We start from the raw sequence: 26,743 nt of genomic DNA, 5'->3' as shown, positions 1-26,743 counted from the left end.
AAAATTCTTGGAAGAAAACATAGGCAAAAATCTCTTGAATATAAACATGAGCAACTTTTTCCTTAACGCATCTACTCGGGCAAGAGAAACAAAATAAAAAATGAACACAAGGGATTACATCATTCTAAAAAGCTTCTTTACAGCAAAGGATAACCATCAATAGAACAAAAAGGCATCCTACAGTATGGGAGAATACATTTGTAAATGACATATCTGACAAGGGGTTAACATCCAAAATACACAAAGAACTCACATACCTCAACACCCAAAAGGCAAATAACCCATTAAAAAATGGGCAGAGGATCTGAACAGACACCTCTCCAAAGAAGAAATATAGTATCTTAGTATCTTACTCTATAGTATCTTACTATGCTGATGGACAGTAACTGTAATGGGGTATGTGGTGAGGACTTGGTAATGGGGGGAATCTAGTAACCACAGTGTTGCTTACATATATTGATACCAAAATGAAAAAAAAGTCTATGGGACACACAAAATCAGTTCTAAGAGGGAAGTGTATAGTGATAGAGGCCTACCAAAAGACACAAGAAAATTCCCAAATAAAAAGTGACTACACCTAAAGGAACTGGAAAAAGAAAAATAAGCAAAGCCCAAACTTAGTACTAGGAAGGAAATAAAAATAAGAGTGGAAATAAATGAAATAGAGACTAAAGACACACACTAGAAAAGATCAGCAAAACTAGGAGCTGGTTCTCTGAAAAGATAAACAAAATCAATGAGCCTTTGGCTGACTCATCAAGAAAAAAAGGAAGAGTGCTCAAATAAACAAAATCAGAAGGGAAACAAGAAAAGTTACAACTGACACCACAGAAATACAAAGGAGCATGAAGAGAATTCTAAGTACAGCAATATATCACAAATTGGAAAACCTAGATGAAATGATGAATGAATGCCTGGAAATATACAACCTTCCAAGACTGAATCACAAAGAAGTAGAAAATCTGAATAGACTGATTACAAGTACCAAAATTAAATCAGTAATCTTAAAACTTACAACAGAAAGTTAAGAACTAGACAACTTCACCATCAAATTCTACCAAACATTTAAAGAAACCCTGGTACCTATCCTCAAATTATTCCAAAAAAACTGAAGAGAAAGGAATAGTTTCAAACTCATACTATGAAACCAGCACTACTGATACCAAAACCAGACATATACCACAAAAAAAGAAAAAGAAAAGAAAATTACAGACCTATGTCCCTGATGAACACAGATGCAAAAATCCTCAACAAAATATTAGCAAACTAAATTCAACAATATATTAAAAAGATTATACATCATGATTAAAGGGGATTTATTCCAGGGATGCCAGGATGGTTCAATATCTTCAAATCAATCAATGTGATTGGGTGAGATAACAATATCTATTCTTATAGGAAGTGAAAGGTCAGATATCGCAGCTCTAATAATAATTCTCATGAAATCAACACCTTTCCCTGCTCCCTGAGAAAACAAGGTCCTGCCAATACTCTGAGTTCCTTTTATCACCTTTACCTTTATGGTAGCATTAATTTTTCCCTGTCTTTTTCTTCTGTAGCATTTTCCATTAGAAGATTTGCTGACAAAGAGTGTAAACAAAATATCTATTAGTCTTTGTTTTTTACTATTGAAAAAAAAGAAGTATTTCTGTTAACAGGACACACACACACACAGACTATGGAGACTTAGCATGGGGCCAGTACATCCAATTTCAGGACTCTCGGTATTAATATCTTATATTCTGGGCATTATATTCCATTCCAATTGAAGGAAGGTGTTATTGGGGTAAATAAACCAGTGTGATCCACACCCTGGTTGGAGAATCATTGGTTTTATATATTCATGAATTGCTATATCATTTTATTTCTGACTTCCAAAATAAAGAAAAAAAATTCTATGAAAAAAGGAAAGCAATTAATGAGATGACTAAATTCAAAATAGAAGACTTCCAAATTGGCAAAATAACACTCAGCTTGCAAAATCAGACAGTTCAGATTAATTATTTTCCTCTTTACCTAATCCAAATCTCCAGATGATAATTTATTTCATTAAATTATTTTATTTGACACAGAGAAAGTAAGTGTTTCAGGTTAAAATATAATTTAAATGTGATAAAATTTTACAATTATTCTATAAACAATTTCTCCCAAATTATGCTATTAGAACTTTCCTAGAAGTAAATTTAAAAAAAAATAAGTTCGGTTTCTCTCCAAAGAAAACAATCAAAATTGTTTCCTCACAGTTCAGTCATAAAAGCACTGTACTGTTAAAAACTTGGGGCTACAGAAGAAAATAAAGGTGTCATAGAATTTGGAGGAGTATTTTCTTTAGTGTTTCTCTTGTGCTCTAACTAAGAGTTTTTAGAAATCTTACTCAATATTCCTTAGTGTGTGTTCTGTGAGTTGTTAATGGTTTGATGGAGACAAAATTTTGTTTTTGTTTTCTAGGTTGAATGTGTTAACACTGGCCCAAGATATCTTAGTAGCTTCTCAGAGTGGATGGAGGTCTTTATCTGCTTCTGCTACATAGTCATCATGGATGGGCGAGTAGTCCTGCTCCTTGTGGACCTGGATGCAGACTGACCAAGCAGCTTCCCTCTTGACCATTGCCAGTTATTCTAACAAGGAGATAGAAAGCTCAGTAAGGTCTTGATGGACATCTAAATGATCTGACTCAAAGAGATAAAAGTTATTTTTTATAACTCTTTGATCAGAACTTGTCACATGACACCACCCAGCTAAAAGGAAGTCAAGAAGAGCAATCTACCATGTACCTGGGAAGCAGAACTGGAGCTATTTGCTTAATAACTCTACTTGGCACTGGAATAACTGAGATGGAGAAAAGGTGTATCTTGAATGGCTCACTAAGTAGGCCTGTGGCTAACTTGCATTAAACTTTGAACTATTCAAAATAAATCACAGAGCTGCCTGACCATCCCACTGTTTTTCTCTCATAGATATTTTTGGTCTTAAGACAACCTTCTAGACAGTGAATGAGGTCATGATGGAGGGAATGTGTTATACTTTTCTATAATACATTCATAGTATCATTAATTAAATTCATCCTTTCTTGTTTTATTGAATACATATATAATGGATTCATATTGTATGATATGCATTATAGATTACAACAGTACACGAGAAATAATTTCCACTCTTAAACAGCTTACAGTCTAGTCATATGAGTAAAAAGCAGTTGAAATATAGTATGTTATGATGAGGTACATTACAGAGTTCTCTGTGAGGGTGTACCACAGTTTCGGAGCAAGGGAAGGTTTCCTGCAGGAAATGATATCTGAATTAAGACATAAGATGAGAAGAACTTAGGGAAAAAGTAAAAGTAATGTGTCATAGTCAAGGGAATATTACTTGTGTGAAAAGACATGTAGGAGTCTTTTCAACAGCCTAGAGACTATATAGCTTGGGTATATAGAGTAGAGGTTGGAAATATAAGCTGATATTTTGAAAGTCAAATTAAACAGTGCAGACTTTATCCTGAGTGCAATAAAAGAAAACTTTCAAAGGTTTTGCGCAACAATGTGATATATTTACCTAACAAACATGTAGTACTTACTATGAAATTACATGCTCTTCTAAGCACTAAGAAATATTAATTGAATTAATCCCCAAACAACCCTATTAAATAGGTAGTATCATTATGTCTATAAACACATAAATAAGGTGTGGCATTGAGAGATGAACAATTTTGCTCAAGTTGGACAGCTATTCAATGACAGTGCCAGTATTTAAACCCAATCATACTCTATGGTCCAAAATCTTAATAGGTCTTGCTCCCTCTCTGCTGTACTGTGTGCACATAAATATGACTGAAAACAGCATACAAATATTTTGTAAAAGAGGCAGATAAGAATGTAAGGTAGGACCCCCATTAAATGCCATGTGCTATATTTTAGACAAGACATGAAGAGTTGGAGTGACCATAGTGGTGCTACCATATGACATCTTTCCTAAGCTCACAAAGTACATAGGAAGCTGATGGACATTCTTTTAGGCACCGAAGGGAACTGGCACTTAAGATGCCAGTTGGTGACTTCCTTCGAGATGCCTCTTGGGTATCAATTATAAAGGAAGCTTTATTTTACTTAGTTTTTATAAGTGAACTCAACCCTAATAGGAATTTAAATCACTCTACTAATGGAAGTACTGATTTCCAAGCTTCAAAACATTAGATTTAGTGTGAGTTTAATAATTTATTAAATGTGGATCGATATTTGCATAATTTAATTTCCTATCCTCCACACTAAAAAGAATTTAATGCTTAATTTTTAGATCTTTGCCCAATCAAACAGAGTAGTGTTATAAATATATGATATGATCAGGATAATTATTTTACAAGGAAAATTTATTATACTTGAAATCTTGAGAACACTTGAAATGCAAGAATTAAACAACCAGATCTTAAATGTTGCTCATAGATATATCTATTTTCCTTTGAATATATTACTTTTGTTTGGGCTTCATTTTTCAAACAATTCAAACAATTGAAAAGTACTCAAGTACAATTCTTAGCCTACTAGTAAATGTTGCTCCTATTATCATATCTTTAATCATTTTGTAATTTTATGCCTAGTTCCAATCTACTGAAAATTTTTTATGGCCCAAAATAGTTCTCTCAGTGAATGTTCTATATGCACTTAAAAAAAAAAAGGTGTTTTCTGCTCTTATTGGTTGGAGTGTTCTATAATTTTCAACTAGTTCAATTCACAATGTGTTATTCTTACTGATTTTATGACTGCTTGTACTGGTTATTCCTGAGAGAGGGATTCTAAAATATTCAACTAATACAAATTCTAGGATTATTTTCTCTAGCTCTGCAAAAAATACTATTGGCATTTCAATAGGGGTTAAACTGAATCTGTAGATTGCTCTGGGAAGTATGCACATTTTAATAATGCTAATTGTTCTAATTCATCAGCATGAAATATCTTTCCATTTATTTGTGCTTTCTTCAATTTCTTTCATCAATAGTTTTCAGAGTACAGGTCTTTCACTTTTATTTATTCCTAGATATTTTATTCTCTTTAATGCCACTATAAACAGGATTATTTTCTTAATTTCTTTCTAGGACCTTGTTATTAGTGTGAAAAGCTCAATTTCTTTTTGTTAATTTTATATCCCATGACTTTACTGAAATCACTTACTAGTTCTACCAGTTTTATATATATATATATATACATATAAACCATATTAGGTTTTTCTATATAAGTGTCATAGCATCTGAAAATAGTGACAGCTTTACTTCTTCCTTTATAATTTGGATGCCTTTTATTTCTTTTTCTTGCCTAATTACTATGGCTAAGACTTCCAATACTATGCTGAACAGCAGTGGTGAGAGTAGGCATCCTTGTCTATTCCTAATCTTAGAGAAAAAGCTTTCAGCTTCTCTCACCATTAGCTGTGGGCTTGTCTATATGGCCTTTATTATTTTGAAGCATACATTTCATTATCAGAGTCTGGTTAATTTCACTGCCTCCAGCTTCTCTCAACAACAGTAACAACAATAACAACGACAATAAAAACAACATCAATAAATACTCCTATCACGGAAGGATATTTGAGACAAGTTTTTGGTGGAAAGAATGCATTTTGTTTGAAGACAGAATTCATCAACACATGGATTCATCAGGGAGAGAGAGATGCAGTAATATCTACAACAGCCACTCATATTATAAGTGAGTCAATGCAGGAATAAAAGTAGAGGTGCAAGGAAACAAATAATATACTTAAGGGTAAAATGTAAGAAAAATTCTAGCCATTTTGAATGATGCTGGTATTTCATAGCTACACAATAACCAATTTGCAGAAGGGCACCCAGGTTAGGGATTATTCATTTAGGAATTGTGATAACATATTTTCTGGTTAGGAATCTCAGTGCAAGAGAGCATCCATATGATAGAAAAGAGAGAAAGAGAGAAAGTGAGAGAGAAACTAGGTTTTCTTAAGCTAAATTCTCTAATTACAAATTTTTAAGCTAAATGAAATTTAAATATATTGTTCTTTCTTCTTCCTAAAAACCTTCACGTTTCAAATGCTTCATAATCCAGTATGAGGAAGTCATTTTGCAATCTCAATAAAGTATTATTATTTTAAATAAAATTATTTTTTGTTTGTAAAACTTAGCAAATTTCACATTTTAGTACATATGTATTTAATGTATTTAATATGTATTTTATGTACATTTATTTACACAATATGTACATTTATATAATAATATGATATGTTATATAATATGCATTTAATATTGTACTTAACAGCCCTTTCTGTTTCAACTGACTTACCAAAGGATGGTAAGTATCTGGCCCAGCCACCACCACTCCCCATTCCTGCTCCATTAGAGGACATAATGAATCAATTTCTGAATGAGCTGAAATGTAGTGTTAAAACTATTCTCAAAATCTTTCATTCAGCAATTTCCAATAGATAGGAATTCACACATATCTGTTGAGATTGTTGATTTCTTCTTCTAATTCCTCCACTAGATTATAAAATCTTATTTAAAAACTCTTTTAATGGTTGTGAATTATTCACCTATGTGTTCCTATATGTAATACAGTACTCAGCATCTGGTAAGTGGCCAGATATTTGATAATAATAAAAAAGATACGAAGTTTGCAAATGAGTCAGGAAAGTAACTACCTACATCTCTTAGTTTTATTTAGGATAGTATATCATTACATATCCAATATTTAACTGGATGTATAGAATCATACATTTAAGAAATATGCTAACAACAAAATTATTTCAAAAACAGTAGCATTTTACTAGAACATATGCTAAGTAAAAATTTTTTCATCTGAAGCCACAGAGTCATCTTCTAATTTCAAGACCTTGGAGATTTTTTGGAACATCAGAAATAACAATTCAACTAAATGGGAAAGGAGGGTGGATATTTAGTTGGTAAAATTCCCAGCAATAACACTTAGAAACATTAAAACATTCGTCTTTGACACTATGCAAAGACTGGTAATTTGGCAACAGGGAAAGACTTAAGCAAAACTGTGAAATATTTTTTTTTATTGCTTCTGGTGTCCTCCTGTTTCCTCTGAAGTCCAACAAAATGTCTCATTATCCTTGCAGAACCCCTTTCTCACACGAATGTACCTCTCACTAAAGTTGTGACATGCACGTCTATACACTATCTTTTTTGTGTAGAGAATTACTCTCAAATACTTGAGAATTACTCTCACTACCTGTCAGCCAATCAGCTGCCAAGATGTTATCCAAAATGGCTTAAAGTATATTTGAGATTCTACAGGATACTTTTAAAGCTGAGAAAGCCATGACACATATATTAATCATCCCTTAATGGTAAAATTTTAATCAGCCATGTCATACTTCCCAAGAAATATCTGAGAGTAGAAAATGAGTCAGTCATTTAGAACTTTAGAATCATTATTCATAAGCTGGCCTTCCAAGTCAGAAGAGTGAAAACATATACTACTTTCGGAATCCATACATGTTCTAATATTATTCTAAAGTCATTAATTTATGTGAGCCTAAAATATCATAAATTGAGAAGTTCTTAAGTAATTCTCCTAATAAACTGACTAGAATTTTTTTGGTAATTATTGTCATTATAAAATGATTTTGCTTCTACAACAAACATATTAGAAGCCAGAGAACAGGAACGTATAGAAGCTGACATAGAGAGAGATATCTCCAGGAATGAAACAACACTAAGAGAAATATGTGACCAATATTCGTATTATAGGGATACCAGAAGAGGAAGAAAGAGGAAAAGGGATAGAAAGTGTCTTTGAAGAAATAATTGCTGAAAACTTCCCCAAACTGGGGGAGGAAATAATCGAACAGACCATGGAATTATACAGAACCCCCAACAGAAAGGATCCAAGGAGGACAACACCAAGACACATAATAATTAAAATGGCAAGGATCAAGGACAAGGAAAGAGTTTTAAAGGCAGCTAGAGAGAAAAAGGTCACCTAAAAAGGAAAACCAATCAGGCTAACATCAGACTTCTCAGAAACCCTACAGGCCAGAAGAGAATGGCATGGAAGGAAGGGCCTTGAACCAAGGATACTGTATCCAGCACGACTATCATTTAAATATGATGGTGGGATCAAACAATTCCCAGACAAGCAAAAGCTGAGGGAATTTGCTTCCCACAAACCACCTCTACAGGGCATCCTACAGGGACTGCTCTAGATGGGAGCACCCCTAAAAAGAGCACAGAACAAAACACACAACATATGAAGAAGGGAGGAGGAGGAATAAGAAGGGAGAGAAGAAAAGACTCAGACAGTGTATATAACAGCTCAATAAGTGAGCTAAGTTAGGCAGTAAGATACTAAAGAAGCTAACCTTGAACCTTTGGTAACCACGAATCTAAAGCCTGCAATGGCAATAAGTACATATCTTTCAATAGGTAAATGGACTTAATGCACCAATCAAAAGGAGTAATAGAATGGATAAAAAAGCTCTATATGCTGCTTACAAGAAACTCACCTTAAACCCAAAGATTCTAAAGTCATTAATTTAACTTATTAAGAGAAAAAGAGAGTCAACACAAATCAACATAATCAGAAATGAAGCCTAAAATTTTATCAGATAATTAAATGCCCACTCTCCCCACTGTTATTTAACATAGTACTGGAGGTCCTAGCCACGGCAATGGAATCCAGAAGTTCTTAAGTAATTCTCCTAATAAACTGACTAGAATTTTTTTGGTAATTATTGTCATTATAAAATGATTTTGCTTCTACAACAAACATATGCCATGGAAAAGGGAAGGTAAATCTCACCAGGTTAAGGACTACCTAAGACTGAATTTTCCAAAATTTCAGATTAAATAAAAATGGGAAGCATTTTTAATTGTACAATATTATTAAAACCTATAAATTTGAATGCTTGTGATTAATTGCCAGTCAACTGGAAGGGGGAAGGTCCTGGACGCAGCACTATTTACAATAGCCAAGAATTGGAAGCAACCTAAATGTCCATCTGTAGATGAATGGATAAAGAAGATGTGGTACAATCTTAGTTGATTCCCCAAATATTACTGTTAGGTACTATTAGTTACAGTTCTTGGATTCTTATTTGTCAAAGCACACATCACCACAATCCAAATTCTACATTTTACTTTCTAATGTGATGTAGATTACTGAAAAAGATGGGAATTTCATTCTTTTAAAAATTCTGACAAAAAACTCAGTGAAATAATTTGACTGTATGCTATTTAGACTTAAAATGTTAGAGTTTACAAAGCATTTTCATATGAATTTTCTTTTATTATATGAGAAGTAGAAGCCATCTGCAATTTTAAAATGAGATGAAAGTATCTAAAAATGACGGTGCAAGGTTTGCTTGATGTTTATTTCAATTCAGCTGAATTTCATTTACTTTGCACATTCACCCAACTCATAAATCCACAAGAGTAACAAGAAAAAGTAGCACATTGAGATAAATAGTATGTAATTGCAAATACTCCCACTGAGGACCAGTCTTAAATTTTGGTTTTTTTAATTCTCCCACTCCTGATGGATAAGATTATCTTTAAAAAGCTATTCTCTCACTTTCTAACCACTTTAAATTATATGGAACCCTGGGACTAATTTCCAGAATCCTTATTCAATAAATACTTTTACTTTAAGATGGGAAAAGATTTTGACTCTCTTTAAAAAAAAAAATGGTCTAAATGGCAGACTTCACTCAAAATAGCCACCAGAATTAAATAACCACCCAACTGTATTTCCTTTTTACACTAAGATATGACTCCTCTAATACAAAATCTAAGGAGCAAGACAGAAAAAGAAGTCAAAGCAGGTCTTTCTTAGTCATTACCCTCTGCAACTGAAGGGTTCTAATTTTATTTACTGTTGAGCTTTCATAACACAGTTACAATACCTCAAAAACTGACTTTCTGTGACAATTTCTAATGTATTTCAATGACTATGGTTCAACCAAAGAAAATGAAGCAACTGCTGCTTTTGACATAATGCAAGCATAATTTTTTTCCAAAATATTTCAAGCTAATAAGAACTCCTTTGACATATCTGATTAAAGTGAAAGGTTGATTTGTTAGAAACTGACAATCAAAACAAGAACACATTCTCTGATTAGATAAGATATTCAACATTTTCATAAGAGTGAGCTCAATTTCACTTCATTGCAACAACAAAATATTCTTGAGTGTCACTGTACCTTTCATTTCCAATTTGTGTCATGTCTCATCACACCTTGCTGGTTTGTAGACAGGTGCACCGCAGTACATAACACCAACCAAAGTGACCTGTTCAACTGAGGTAACTACTCAGATAAAGTAACACATGTTTATTATAAAGCATTCTGACAGTTGAACCAGAATTCAAGTTTGAACAAGAATCACATCATAAATTGTGTCCAATACTCACAAACCAATGGCATTCCCAGTTTCATTCTAACAACATACAGATGACTCTAAAATTGCAGTGGCCATTAATACCAGATACATTTGCATGCACAATGAAAGGACAAAACTGAGACATTTGTTCAGTAACTTCAGATAAATATAAGGCTGAATGCATTTTGTCCTAAATCAGCATGGTTCATTTGCTGCTTCAATTCTCCACTTGGTATTTTTTGGGCAGAAGTAATACATAGTAACATTTATAATGCTTCTAATATTTGCAAAGGCAGTTAAGTCAGCAAAGCAAAGGACCGAGAGTAGAACTATCTGTTGAGAATTTTCATATTTTACACTAGAAACTTTTGTGATAATAATTTATATTTTTATAAACTTTTAAGTTTCAAGTATTTTCAACAATAACACCTTATTTGAGCCTCAGAATAATTCTGAGATTGGGCAGAAGAATACTATCACCCCATCTATACATGTGGAACTTGACTGACTGTCTGATTTCTTACATCCCTTGGAATATTTCCCAGGCTTTTCAACTTAGACGGACATATAGTTTCAAACCTAATTCCCAAGTGGCCATGTTTAGGATGCCTTATTTAGAACCTCCTTTCTAACCTCTACCACTCTCTCCATACATCTTTCTCTTCTGTTTTATTATCATACCATAAATACATTTAATAGTGAATTCGAGACAATCTGCTGGTATACTTATGTGTTTCTTTACATGTTTGCCTTTTCTACTGAACTAAAATTCTCTTGACATAATTTAACTCATTTAGCAAATATCCTTGTGCCCTATTGTTTTCCAGATACTATTTGAAGAACTGAAGATACAGGAAATCTATGACCTCTGCCCTTAATGTAGATGAAAAGGCATAGTTTAAAAAAAATTACAAAAGTGATGAGTGTTACAAAGCAAAAGCATGCAGGGCTATGGCAACATATTAGAGACGGAACTAACATTACCTAAGAGATTAGTTAATTTCACCCCAAAAAGCTTAAAGTCAAAGTCAACTGACAAAATATAATGGATAAATTGAGGGAGACTGAAAGAAAAAAGTTCTGGGAAAAGTGAACAACACATGTAAAGCCTTTAAAACAGAGGACATGACAAGTAGGTTCAGCACAGTTAAAAAATAATTAGCAAGTAGTTTCCCAGGCTACAATGAGAAAGACTCAGATCTCAAAGGATCTTGAATTGTGGAATTTGTAGTAATGGTAATGAAAAGTCAGAAGTGTTTCCAGCAGGTAGATGACATGGTAATACTTGCTTTCCAAAAATATCACATTTGATGCCCTGGGAAGACAAGCAAGGGTAAGCCTAAGCATAGATTTATTATAAAAATGAAAAATGGAAGTGCCTGATTTTGGCCTGGACTAGGACAATGATAGAGAGGACTGAGGAAAGGAGTATTAGAATATAAACCACATCAAGAAGTAGAACTGTTAGGACTTGCTTATTGTTAACTGTGGAATGTGAGAGAGGGTGAAGGATACCTCTTACATTTCTGACGAGCAACAATAAACAAGAGAGATCTTAAAATGGGAAATGGATATACTGAGCTTGAGGAGCTCAAGAGGTGTCTTTACAGAGATGTCACACAGTCATGTAGATCTTGAGACAGCAGGGAGAGTTTTATAATTTTGAAGCTTTGGATCTGATTACTACCAATATATAGTCATGGAAGCATATAAAAACATACAAAATAGGAATATACTTCAGGCCAAGGATAGGGCATTGATAAAGTCTAATATTTTAACCTGAAATATGCGCCTGAACATTTCAACTCTGATCTTAATATTTTAGCACTAAACTGAGATTTCCATATCAAAGGCTTCAGAATTATACAGACCTGCTGAAGGGCACTGACTAAGGGCATTTATAGGATTATGTATCTATTTCTTATACACATATACATATACCCACACACACTTTATTAATCTTTTCTTAACTGTCTTGATTTAATAACATTTCTTATCCAAATAGAACTCTTCATATTATACCTTAGAACTTCAGGGCATCTGTCAAAATACCACCTTAAAAAATGAACAGTATAGTATGAAAACAATTCTCTTGGAATAAAAAATGATTTTTCAGAGAAGGAACTTTATAAACTCTTTGTTACCTTGGGAAGAAAGTATAATGAGAAATAACTTTTACATTATATGATATATCCATGGTCATCTACTTTATCTAGACATAGATGGCCAAGAAATTAGATGATTATAAGATAGTATAAATGAAAAATTTCAAAGACTATTTTGGTGTTTTAGAATAAAGAACCTTGAAGTAACACAACCAAGAGGACACCTAGTGGTCTTTAGTAGAATCAATATTTGCCTGCAGAAAATGTAAAGCAACTCACACACAGGTAATAATGTTAGTGTCAGTAGGTTTGCTAATCTGAGAAAAACGAATCATAATATTTATAAATATTAGAGGCATATATGAATTTAAATATTTTAAATAATTCCCATGTATCTCATTTTATTAGAACTTCACAATTATTCCTTGTATTAAGTTTGTAGGCATAAATAAGTCACTTTAAGTGCTACTACCTAGATTAAACAGAAAATAAAAGGCACAATTTGAATAAACACCCACATGTACTAATTTCTAGTATAAGCTCCATTTCATACCACCATGTGTGTGGTGGCATGATATACAAATCTCAAATATAAATGTTTCAATAATATTAAAAATGTTAAATTATTATATTAGCATATTATATATTACTATAGCAAATGCAGTTGGTATTTAAATTGTGAAACATTACAAAAATACTTTATATAAGTCCTTATCACATTTAATTATTTGATACAAACATTTCAAGGACAAGAGTGCTTTACAAAGATAAACCTCCTTTAGATATCTAAAAAAGTATCGTGCCTTATGTAATCTGCATATTAAAATAATGCAAATGAATGGTAAATCTCTCTCTTAACTGGCGTTATTAGCTCCATCCTCAGTGGTCTTCAGTCCTCCTCACTCTGCAACATGCTACAATTTAAATCCTCTGCCTAAAATGCCTCAGTGAGACCTGATTAAGTCCATCATAAGCACAAATTCCTAGTTATACCTCCAAATTCACTCCCTAGACAACCTAGGGTCTGAAGATCCAGAACTACTGTGCTAGACTTTTTCCATTTCATCTCTTATTGGAATGCACTCCTAACCCATCCGGCTCAGCTTGGTAATCCAGCTTCCAGCTTTCAACCTCAGTTCAAGTGCCTGTGAATCTCCCTGCCTGAGCAAAACTGCATTGTTTACTCCCTCCTTTATGCCACCACTTACAGCACCATCTGTGATTATTTGCTCACACGTCTGTTCCTACAAAGCTGGGATCTGCTTTGTATTCTCATTGCAACATCTGCACATAGAAGCTACTCAGTAAATGCTTGGGAGTGAAGAATGAGTGTTCCATTGCAATTTTATTTAATGGATTTAGAACATGGAGGATGGATTTAGAGGATAGGCATGCTCTGATAACCTATTGTGTTTAAAACTCTGTACTAGTGTACAGGCACATTCAAGGACAAAAGCTGACACCAACTCTTCCCTAGAGATGTTTATGTCCAATGAAAGAAAGGAAAAATGCATGTCAGTAAGCATTGGCAACAATTATCAACATGAACAAATGCAGGCAGAGTCACTAGAATTGTTCAAAGTAGAGATACAGACCACTATCTTTAATAGTCCCAGTCAATTGATGCAGAGTATTTTCTGGGGATGAGTTAAGCCCAATTATTAAAGGAGTAATAGAAAAAGAATGGCTTTTCAAATCTGAGGTGAGGCACATGCAAAATTACAGAAGCAGAAAGAATCATTCTCTGCAAGATTCACTGTAAAACTAGAAAACAAACAAACAGGAAAGAGTTGTTGGGTACAAATATGAAATGACAACAGTGAGACGGGGTAAGACGGGGTAACAGTTTGCTGGAGGGCCTTGAAGGCACAGCAAAGAAACATAGATTTGATGTGATGTTATAGGAAATGGGGAGCCTCTCTTAGGTCTAGTAGAGGGCAGGTTTAGGAAAACACTGCTGTTTGCTTATGGCAAGCCTAGAATTCTATGTATTTTCTAAAAAATGAAAGTAGTTCAAATATACATTGTATAATTACAGATAGGCAATTTATATATAGCAAGAGTTAGTTTCTAATCTAAATCAATTAGAATGCTAAAATTAACCAAAGACAGAAACTGCAGTCTGCATTAGCTCCCTGTGGAATAAATTTCTTTGTTAATGCTCTGTTGTTAAATATAATTTGTATATAAGTCTATCTCTAAGCCAACATAAAAATCTATTATCAATTGCTAGAAGAGCATTGCAATGTTCCAGAAACATGACTCACCTGAAAGTGAAACAGACATGTAAAGATCTGAACTACAAGCCCTCTTTCGTGCCACAAAATGGATTTAGTTAATTATTATATGTCTAAAATCTTCACAAAGAAGATTGCTGGGATAGTAAATAAGGAATAAAAATAAAATATTATACATATGTATTCCAAAACCATAGATATTATATGAGCATCATTTAGTTCCCATACTTTTTTTTTACATTGCTCATGAAGAATTTACACTTTCTTTGACATTGAATCCTACAAAAAGACAACCATTTCTCACTTTAATTATTATTTCCTTAATCTCTAATAATCACAAGGGTCACCACCCCTTTGACAAAATTGGATCAGCAGCTGTAGAATTCAAGGTTCCTAACACTCTTCACCTTAAACTACTAAATTTTTAATCTACCCTTTATCTCCAGTGGTTTGTGACTGTCACAAATTATTAATAACATTTCATTTAATTTTCAGAGATTTCCTCTCTAGATGTTTCTTTTAGGAGGATCACAGAGAATTGGTTCCCCCTGTGACTGGTTACAAAAGAGTACACTTACTTGGGTCACTGTCTTTACTTGAAATACAACATTAACAACAATGCTGAATTAAGGGAATGATTTTTTTAAACCAAAATACAAGAGTGGGAAAAATTCACCTCAGTTTTCTGCAGATTACAGGAAATGGAATTTTTTGGCATGATCTATCTAAATTGCCCCAGATTTTCGCCTCACCTGGCAATACATATACAGTATAGCATCAAAGAGATCTATTTTTTTATCCTAAAGTCATTGATCTTATAATTGCTTCATGAAAACAACTTCTCTTCTGACTTCTTAACACCATGTGTTTCATAAATTTGTTAGCCAAATCAGCTCTTTTCTTCTACATTAGCCACTACATTCAATTTTAGTAATGGTAGTAACATAAGGGCTAAATTTTAAAGTTTCTCTATTTCATTTACAATATTTCTCTAGTTTATCTGGCTTTTGGCACTTAGTCTAGTTAACTGAAAATTAACTGAAAATTAGTTTCAGTTGAACTAATTTAGATGGTTGGGGAGAGTATCATGATGATGGAAGCAGTTTCCTATAGAAGGCTGCTGCTTTCCTTGGGAATGATTCATTTAGAACAGTGGCAGCTTCCAGACTTCACACATTACTTCCCCAAATTTGCTGAATTTAGCATTGGCAGCTTAGTATTAAAACACTCAGAACTCAAAGACATGTGGGTGAACTCACATCTTCTCTGCAGTCTCATTGCAAATGCTCACAGAGCAACTTCTGATTTGTTATATTTCTACTTGTAAACACATCCTGTTGGCATTTATAGGAATCAGGTAGAGATCTGCTGGTTTGGAACCATTCCAGTTTCTTTGTGAGTTTGTTTTAAATCATGTAGATGATGAAACAATGAATTCATATTAAATTCTGGATTAATTATTACTGTTTCCTCCCTGTTTAACAGTGTTACTAATGGACATCAAATAGCCATGATGTACGTGGTATTCTATGGGGATATCATAAAACAAAGAGAATATTCTTCACTTAAATGAGCTTCTGGTTCACTAATTATCAAGGTCATTTATTTATAAGAAAGACCTTGCCAACTTACAGCTCTGGCCTGAATGTGTTTGGTGACCAAATGCCTGTAAGTGCATATTAAATTATATTTTACAGTAATGATGGCAGTGTGCTGATGCTCCTGAGTTACATCATGGAATCTTTAAAACCATACCATCATGTTACACAAAACTAGATGCCTATAAGCACAGCCAGGAACCAGAGGATGTCAGTGTACAGTGTCCTCCTCCATGACTGCATGCCCTGCCATTTTACCTGACAGGATGCCATCTGTTCATCCTGCTGCCATTCCCTAGAGTAATTGGGTTAAAACTGTAAGACATTGAAGACAGTCACATTGCCTGCTGTATTTTTAATTGACTGGGTATTTATATCAGGAGTGACTGTTCTTCTCACAGGCTATTCATTCAAATATTTTTTGTGGCCATGTTTTACAACGTAATTATTCAATTATTTATATTGTGTGGACACAATATTAGTTAAGAAAAGTTTCCTACAAAATTTCTTATTTAATCTATAAAATGGTGGAATATTAAAGTATTTATCAATGAAAGAGTATAGTTACAGTAGAAGCTTATAGTTCTGTGGTTAAGAGCATGGCTCTGGAGTCAGATCTCCGAGGTCAGAATCCCAGCTCCACCTACTACTAATTCTAAATCTGGGCAAGGTATCAGAGTTATTAGGAAGATTCATGAACTAATCCATGTAAACAATCAAATACATTTACATATAAAAAGTTCTCAAAAAATGTTAGCTGTTATTATCAATAATCAACTTATTTGATATTAATCTCGAATTGGTATAATGTTTGAAATCCAAACATTCATTAAATTTTGGGTGAAATGTGCTATACAGAGACACATTACAAGAATCTAACTTCTCAAATGTGCTTCACCTGATATTAAATACAATGTACATCCTTGTTTTAAGAATGATCCATACTTATGTCTCTTTAGCAGTGTCTCACGCAGGTTTATTACTGAATATCATTACCTGAAATCCTGCAAACCAGTTGTCATTGACAAGCACATGGAAAACTATTGCTATAGCCTCACAGAGCTAATGCACACAAAAGTTCCATTTTATGATGTTTTAAACCTAATTTTCAAAACATAATTCTTCCTAAAAATGCTAAAAAGCTCCTAGGAATTTACCCTAATAATTCAGGAGCCCAATTTCAAAAAGACATCTGCACCCCTATGTTTATCGCAGCACTATTTACAATAGCCAAGAAATGGAAGCAACCTAAGTGTCCATCAGTAGATGAATGGATAAAGAAGATGTGGTACATATTCACAGTGGAATATTATTCAGCCATAAGAAGAAAACAAATCCTACCATTTGCAACAATATGGATGGAGCTAGAGGGTATTATGCTCAGTGAATTAAGCCAGGCAGAGAAAGAAAAGTACCAAATGATTTCACTCATCTGTGGAGCATAAGAACAAAAAAAAAATACAGAAAGAACAAAACAGCAGCAAACTCACAGAACCCAAGAACGGACTAACAGGTACCAAGGGGAAAGGAACTGGGGAGGATGGGTGGGAAGGGAGGCATAAGGGGAATAAGGGGCATTAGGATTAGCACACATAATGTAGCAGGGGGCACGGGGAAGGCAGTATAGGACAGAGAAGACAAGTAGGGACTCTATAGTATCCTACTACGCTGATAGACAGTGACTGTAATGGGGTATGTGATGGGGACTTGATAATGGGGAAAATCTAGTAACCAATATGTTGCTCATGTGATTGTATATTAATGATACTAAAATAAAAATAAAAATAAATAATAATAATAATATTGATAGGTGCAGAAAAACATATAGCAAAATCCAACACCCATTTCAAGATAAAACAGTCAACCAACTAGGAATAGAAGAGAACTTTCTCAATTTGATAAAGAATATCTACAAAGAAAAAAGCATAGCTAACATCATACTTAATGGTAGGACACTAGATCTTAAGATGGGAATAAGACAAGGATTGTCATCTCACTACACTTTCAACATAGTACAGAAGTCCTAACTAAAGCAATTAAATGAGATAAGAAAATAAAAGGTATATAAAAAAATGCTAAAAAGCATTTCTGTAGTAATTAAATCAACATGAATCTACAGCCAGTATAGTTTTCATTAGTGCAGAATTAGGTACTCTGCAGTGCATTTGTGACCCTCATTTTTAAGCAGACAATAAAATCCAGGTTATAATTAATAGAAAAAAGTAGACTGAGAAGAAAAAGAAAGTCAAAAATGTTAATATGCAGATTCTGGAATTAGAGACATAAACTCCTTGGCTTGGTGATAGTACATTTAACTTAGATCTTCAGAAACTCCAGTTAGCTGAGCCCTTTCGGGTCCCACCAACTCCCTAAGAACAACAGATGCTCAGTTCAGCAAAATATTGGCCAGATTCACTGTATTTATTCACTGTACTATTTGTGTTTTCTATGTAATAATTTCCTTCCTGGGTATGCTGTTTTTCAGTATTATAAAATGAATAGGGAGAAACAGTAATGATAATAAATAATTATAGCCAAAGCATGAGCAAAATTATTACACTAAAATTAATATTTGCATATAAAACTTGGAAATACTCAAAAATACTATATTTTCTTCAAACACAAATTCTCTGAAACTTCAATGTTAAAGGAAACATATGCCACATTATCTCACAGAACTATCAATAGAAACTAGATTAGCAATCAGACCCTACACATCTTTGTCAAAGACGGTACCTGACGTATTCATAGTAGGTAAAAACAACCTCCCATGGTAAAGGAGGGGTTGCATTGGTTAGGATAAAAATTTGTTGGCGAAAGTGAATTTGTTTTAAAAAAGAGTCTGAATCAGCATAAAACGATTGCTTTACGATCACTAAATTTTTCAGTTGATTTAAACCCACTATTTGGCCATATTTTTGAAGATAGAAATACATCATTTATGTACCAAAAAGAAACAAATGAAATTTTTCTCCTTGAATTTCATAAAATCCATTATACATACACAATTGTTCATTTTAAAACAGAGGTAGTTAATAATCTCATGATATAGAGGCATTAAAAAAAGTGAAAAATGTGTCTTACCTCTTCCCACTGATGTATGTATCTAATCAACCTTGAAAGTCGTAATAAACGCAAGAGACTGAGAATTTTTGTAAATCTCACAATGCGAAGTGCCCTGGCTGTCTTGTAAACTTCTGAATCCATTCCTTTTTCTACAATGAGAAAGATATAATCCACTGGGATTGATGAGATGAAGTCAACCACAAACCAGCTTTTTAAATAATTCATCTTGATCACTTTAGGGTCCAGGATGATTTCAGAACTGTCTTCATTGACAGTCCCAGTCCTAAAATTCATGATCAGGTCCAAAAGAAAAACTGTATCTGATGCCACATTGAAAATAATCCATGGTGTTGTTGTTTGTTCTGTAAAGAATGTGATTCCAACTGGTATGATGACCAGATTTCCAACCATCATTATAAGCATTATTAAATCCCAATAAAACCTATAACAAATAAAAAAAATCAGATTTTAACATATAGACAACAACCAGGCCATTTTTCTGCCCCCTCAAAAAATTATTACTGACTTATAATTAAATAATTAAGTAAAAGAACAAAATGTTGTTTTGTAAATATGGTAACTCCTCCTAGGGCTATACATTTAAATCTAAGTAAAATTAATATATTCTTAAAACTTGGCATTGTGATTATATAATTCTGAAAATTATATGATATATATAAAGTGTGATAGAAATAAATTCAAAATACCCACACCTCCATATATCTGGTAAAAAAAAAAATTCCCTTAAAGTTAACATATAACGTGGATGGAAACAAGAAGTATAAGACCAACACATCTACCATAAGAAACAATTTTGGGAAGACTCCTTTGGAGGCTTTGTATCACAGACTAAAATATACAATAAACAGGTTACATTAAAAATATTGGTATTGCAGATTTACCTCTAGGAGTACAGAATAGGTCAGTCATGGATCCTCGACTAACCCACAGCTTTGCAGTACTCCAAATATTTATGCTTTCTTCTTCTTTAGTTTGAAATGAGAAACTAATTTTGTCCTGAAGCTGAAAACAACTAAACAGATTCTATATTTTAAACTAGAATATATCTAAAATTTGCACTTTTATTTCTACTTCATTGAATACCTATTTTAAATAGATTGCCACTATTTTTCCAATTTTTTAAAATTTCTAATTTAATTTTCAACATGTTTATGACTACTAAACTACTCCCTGAAACATTCTTGTCTCACCTTACTTTAAAATTGGGAGAAAACCAGGAACTTTGCTCCAGGTTAACATAGCATAACTAAATTCATCAAAGATGATTTTATAACATTATTTTCCTGCAGGTTCTTTCAAAATTTCCTGATAATGCAGTTAACAGACTAGATGGACTATTTATACTAGTTACAGTATATATGTACAAAACTAAAGAAACAAAACAATTGATACATCTCTATAACCATGAAGTAGTCTCCAGAAATGAATTACTTCATCCTGGTCACTGGTGTCCTCTTCTGGTGTATTTATTGTACAAACAATATGAACTTCTATGACAGAAGTTTCTGTTCACTTAGATATTTTCATCTTACATTAATTCTCCTACTTAGACTACTTGGGCTACATTCTGGGAAGGTATACATTTGCATAACCCTTTCAAAGTTACTATCATTCTGAATTATGAATAACTACTGGGATAAAAGCAGTTGTACAACTATAATAGACCTTCTCTCCCCTTATCTCCACCCTCAGGATTGCATAAAAAACAAGTGTTTGACATTTTTAAGATTTCACCAGTCTTTCTGTTAACATTTACCTAAGAATCTATGGACAAGTATACAGATACCCCTGCCAATCATACATAATGCACTGGCAATGTCATTGAAATCTTCTATCTTTTTTCTTTCTCTTCTCTTAATGGAAATGTAAAATGTGCCATTTAATACGCTAAGGACAGAAGAGAGATGCAGAGGAGATGCAATACTGTAATAGCTCTTTCACAAAGAAATGACATCACTGGGCTCTAAAAGGAAATTGTGTGCCTTGAGAATTTTCACTTCTCTGGACACTCTGATCAGTGCCTTCTGCGAGCTCCTCTCTCTGCCCTGCCCTTCACGACCACTGTTCCCCTGGGTGTCACATAGAGAGCCCTTTGGTATTCTGTTCTACACATGCTCTTTGGGCAATATTATATACTCATCCATGTCTTTAATGATTAATTCATAACTGAGCACTCCAAAAGCTTTATCTCCAGTCCATTCCTGTCTTCTAAGCCTCCTAATCTTTATAATCAGCAGTCTATTAAATCTACCCCCTAGGATTTCACACTCATATCAAACAGCATGCCCTCCCACATGTATGGCTCATATGTTCCCTATATCAGGGAATGGAACAACTCTGGATCTGATTTGTAAGCCAGAAACTTTAGAGCCATCCTAGGTAACTTCTGGCCCTAAATCTACTCAATCTCACATTTAATCAATCATTAAGTCGGTTTGGTTCTAATACCTAAATATAAGCTATAGTCACCCATTTTCCCTTTATGATTCCCACTGCAGCTACCTTCAACCAGAAATTCTTACCAGATGTTTATTGGAGATGAGGTACTTAAATTCTTTAATCCTAAATTTTCTGATCTGTAAAATGAAAATTATTATATAACCAAATGTGCAGGGTTTTACAGGATAAATGAAATAATATATGCAAATCACACATCCTAGCATGTAACAAACTATGGCACACAGTGCTGGTGGCCTGCTCAGTATTCATTTACATTTCCTTACTTATCAAAAGAACCCAATTCTGTGGGGAGCAGCCAGGAGCCCATTGAAAAATGCTCACTTTTACAGACATCCTTGCATTGCTATCATTAAGGAAGAAGCTGTATTTTTAAGAAAAATATCATACTCTATCCCTCTTAGTCAACAGGATAAAGTACCATATACTCTTTATTATAGCAATAATGTTTATTACACCAGCTTTTTTATAAGTGGTACTTAATGGTCTGAAACCATTAAGATGTCATATTATTTATATGAAATCCCATTAAACCTTATAATTTCCTTTTAAAGTAACACTGACTCTATTGTACTGACATAAACCCAGATTTTGCTATAGACCCTGAATAATATAACACCTTTTTGGTTCATGTGGATTCATTCCTTCACTAGGCAAGGAAAATACAGTTACCACCCACTCTGGAAGTGTGATGTTACTTCTGTTTTTTAAGCAAGGAGTATGTTCCTGAATGCTGACCTCATGGGTCTATTTTGCCTATCTGCCCATGAGTTTCTCTCCTTGATTCTTTGCTCTGAAAATGTTATCTTAGATACACAGGGGTTCCCTTTTCATTAACTCTGTTTCTTTGTCTTATACATTTATGACAGAATTGTCTTTCTTATCCATTCTCTTTTCTCATTCCCATTGTTTTATCTCCAGTGCAGGGAGAGCGAGCTCTTGCTTACAATATCTCAAGCTATGGAACCTGATCAACTCCACCTGACAGTCCCAGATTAATCTAACATGTAACTTGCCAGGTAAAAAATCATCAATGACTTTCTCAAATTAAATAAAAACAACTTAGCCTTGTTTTCAAGGAACTCTGTAACATAGTCTCCTCCTCCCTTCCAGCCTCTTCAACACTTTCATGGCAAGCACCTCAGGTCACAAGCAAGAGTACTTGCTCTTACCTTGCCATCATGCACACCTAGGTATATGTACAAGAGATTAGGTTACCTCCATTCTACCATTTTTTCCTATTAGCATTCCACTTATCTTTCAAGCCCTATTCTAGCAATACGTTTCTCAATTCTGTTTTTTCTACAGCCCACAGAGCAGTATATACTTTTCAGTATGCTTATTTTATTTTTGCTTTTGATACTAATTGTCTGTGTTTCCTCCATCACTACTAGACTTAAGTTCTTTGAAGTTTACAACTGCATCTTGTCTTCTGTTTAACTTCTGTGCTATCTAGGATAGTAAATACTAAGAAGACATATTAATTGAATTTTTTATTGAAGTATAGTTTATATACAATCTTATAGTGGTTTCAAGTATACAACACAGTGATTCAACAGTTACTGATATTATTAAATCTTCACTCTAACTAGTACAGTTATATGTCTACATAGGAAGATGTTACAGAATCATTGGCTATATTCTCCATGCTGAACTATCATCCCTGTGACCAACTTATATTATGAGAATTTTTGTGCTCCTTTATCTCCCTCACCCTCTCTTTACCTGCCCCAACCCCTCCCCCATGGTAACCATTGGTCACTTCTCAGTATCTATGAGTCTACTGCTGTTCTGTTCATTTTGTTTTGTTTTCAATTGAATTTTTAATGAACATATACACTTCAGTGGGGGATATTTAAAGAAATCCTTTTTTTTTAATAATGTGAATTTTATTAAAAATTTACATTTACAGACCTTTTCAGGATCCTAAATTTACAAACACAGAGCAAAAATAGACAGAAATCACATAATCACTTGTATTTTAAATGGTACTACAAGTATCTAACATCATTTTTTTTTTGAGAGGGCCTCTCTCATATTTATTGATCAAATACAATAAAATTCTGTATAGGGGAGTCAATGCTCAATGCACAATCATTAATCCATCTCAAGCCTAATTCTCGTCAATCTCCAATCTTCTGAAGCATAACGAACAAGTTCTTACATGGTGAACGAATTCTTAAATAGTGAATAAGTTCTTACATGGTGAACAGTACAAGGGCAGTCATCACAGAAACTTTCGGTTTTGATCACGCATTATGAACTATAAACAATCAGGTCAAATATGAATATTCGTTTGATTTTTATACTTGATTTATATGTGGATCCCACATTTCTCCCTTTATTATTATTATTATTTTTATTTTTAATAAAATGCTGAAGTGGTAGGTAGATGCAAGATAAAGGTAGAAAACATAGTTTAGTGTTGTAAGAGAGCAATTGTAGATGATCAGGTGTGTGCCTGTAGACTATGTGTTAATCTGAGCTAGACAAGGGCAATAAAACATCCACGGATGCAGAAGATTTCTCTCAAAACAGGGGGGGTGAGGTTCTAAGCTTCACCACTGTTGATCCCCAATTTCTCACCTGATGGCCCCCCTGCAACTGTGCCTGTCTTAGGTTGTTCCTCCCTTGAGGAATCTTCCCGTCTCTGGCTAACCAGTCATCTTCCGGGGCCATACAGGGAGATGTAAAGTTGGTAAGTGAGAGAGAAGCCATATTGTTTGAAAAGGTTAGCTTTTTACTTTAAAGAAATCCTTTTTAATAAGACAAAGAGCCATTAATGCAGTACATAATTTCTTAATTTATCCATTTTGTAGTAACTGGATTTTCACTCATTGAGGGTTGTATGTATTTTAAGACAGAATACATTAAAATAAATTAAATAGGAAACAAAGAGATTACAAATATGTTCTTAGGTCAGACAGCCTGCAAACAAAACGATTTTGGATTTCACAGTGGTTTGGTATATTATAAAACCCATCTCCTTTTATTCATCCTGCTCTAGAGAGACAATATTTGTAAGAGATCTTGACTGGACTCTGAAGGCAAAGTAGAGTTCAAACCTTATTCCTACTAGCTGTGTGGTTAGGGGCAAGGTATTTAAGTTCAACTTTCTTCTGCGACCCTCCGAGCTTCTCTGCAGGAAGACTGCATGCAATGATGTATGCAAAGTGTAGAGTGTGGGCCTGTTATATACAAAGTTTCTTTCTCTGAAAGACTAGCACAGCAGAGAGGACACTCTTTGGAAAACCCAACAGTCTTAACAATTACAATAGAGTAATAACCTGGGTAATCATTTTTACCTTATACAGAAAGTGGATAAAATAGAACAAATAAAAGAGTATTTCAATTATAATAATATGTGACTAATAACATAGCATTTTAATTACTATGAAAATAATTTTCACAGACAAATTAATTTTTATGCTAAAAATTCATTTTTCCCCATAAGTGTTTAGAAGAGAAAAAGTGGCAGTGTGAACATGAGTCCATGATACTGAACAGTGAGGAATTCAAAATGCGGTCATGCTTCTTTATGTAAGGCTTGTAGTAAATAAAGACAACCCTAACAAGAATCTCCCACTGTCCTTCATGCTCCTCTGTCCCCCTTATGATATCTGCTCTAGCTGAAATAATGTGTCAGACATTTCTAAACTAAAGCTTTGAAGATATTTAAATAATTTCCATATTTCACTACTAGAGGTGATTGCCTTTAAATCTTTCTCAGTTTGAATGACTGGTTCTCTCCTCTCTCTTGAAATTAATATTTGTCATTAAGTAAAATGGAAAAAAGGACATCTGGTTAAACTTTTGAAATGGCATAACATTTATATGTGGCTACTATTTTACCTATAACTGCAGTCAAATGATACTACAAACCTGTCCCATTACTCATATTTAGGACTCACTCCTAAAAATTCTATTTTTAGGTAACAACCATAAATTGGACATACATTTGCAAACCAGTTTATCAATCTACATAAATAAATGCACAGCTGGATTTACTTTTTATAGAACACATAGTCCCTGCAATTACATTTCAAATTTTATTTAAAATGGACTCAATTTTAAAAAATCAATTAATGTCTTGATTTGGGGGCACCTATTTCTTGAACAGTAACACGAAGTGACTTCTCTTATATGCTATATCCTTAGTGCTACCAGCGGTAATTCACCCCACCAACTCAGCAGCTAACACCTGAACATCTGCTGGGTTCTCAGACATCCTCTGACACCTCATAAACTTTACTTATGCACAGAACACTCACACTGGAGTTCACATATTGCAGGACATACACCTTTCCTAAGCTTTGCTTTTCTTGATCAGGTCTACTACTTGGTCTAATGCCTGGATGTCTTACAAGGATAAATTCACTAGTTAGTCAGGGGTGGAGAGTGAAGATAGCAGAAAACAATCCAAATACAGGCAATCTGAACTGCAAATATGCTAGCTTTCTTAGTACAAGTAAAACCTTGCTAAGATTGCAACTGAAGGAAAGTTTAGCCCGATTTATGGATAAACTAAGTGAGACCATACTTGATGGCATTTAGATGCCTTCCAGTAAATATAGCAATTTACCCAATGAGAACATGAGATGGGTAGGAGGTGCATTATGTTTTAGTTCACCTTATTTATTAAAATGAGCTAATGGGATAGAAATGTAATCCCTCTAAAAGTACTAAGATCTGTACCAATCAAGGAAAAAGTAAACATGTTTTCTCTTCCTCTGCAACTGCACTTTTTCATTGTGTGTTAATCTAACAGCTGATATTATTTGGCTTACATTGGTCCATACTCTTGATATACTGTTTTAAAAATACTCGTTTGTAGCATGTTACAACTTAGACTATTCACTCTTTCTACACTCTCCCAAATCTTTGGTTTCTGTGATTCTG

General features: G+C 33.8%; 1 protein-coding gene across 1 annotated transcript in view; it reads right to left on the bottom strand.

The window, feature by feature from the left end:
• HCN1 (hyperpolarization activated cyclic nucleotide gated potassium channel 1) overlaps nt 1-26,743 on the bottom strand; it is a 534,584-nt gene that overhangs the window by 468,796 nt on the left and 39,045 nt on the right. The window contains exon 2 of the mRNA XM_073236418.1: nt 19,385-19,808. Coding sequence (XP_073092519.1) covers nt 19,385-19,808 — 424 coding nt within the window. The remainder of the gene's footprint in view (nt 1-19,384; nt 19,809-26,743) is intronic.

This window comes from Manis javanica, chromosome 1 (genome assembly GCF_040802235.1).
Source record: "Manis javanica isolate MJ-LG chromosome 1, MJ_LKY, whole genome shotgun sequence".
Classification (NCBI taxonomy): Eukaryota; Metazoa; Chordata; class Mammalia; order Pholidota; family Manidae; genus Manis; species Manis javanica.
This window is presented reverse-complemented; position numbering and strand designations above follow the sequence as displayed.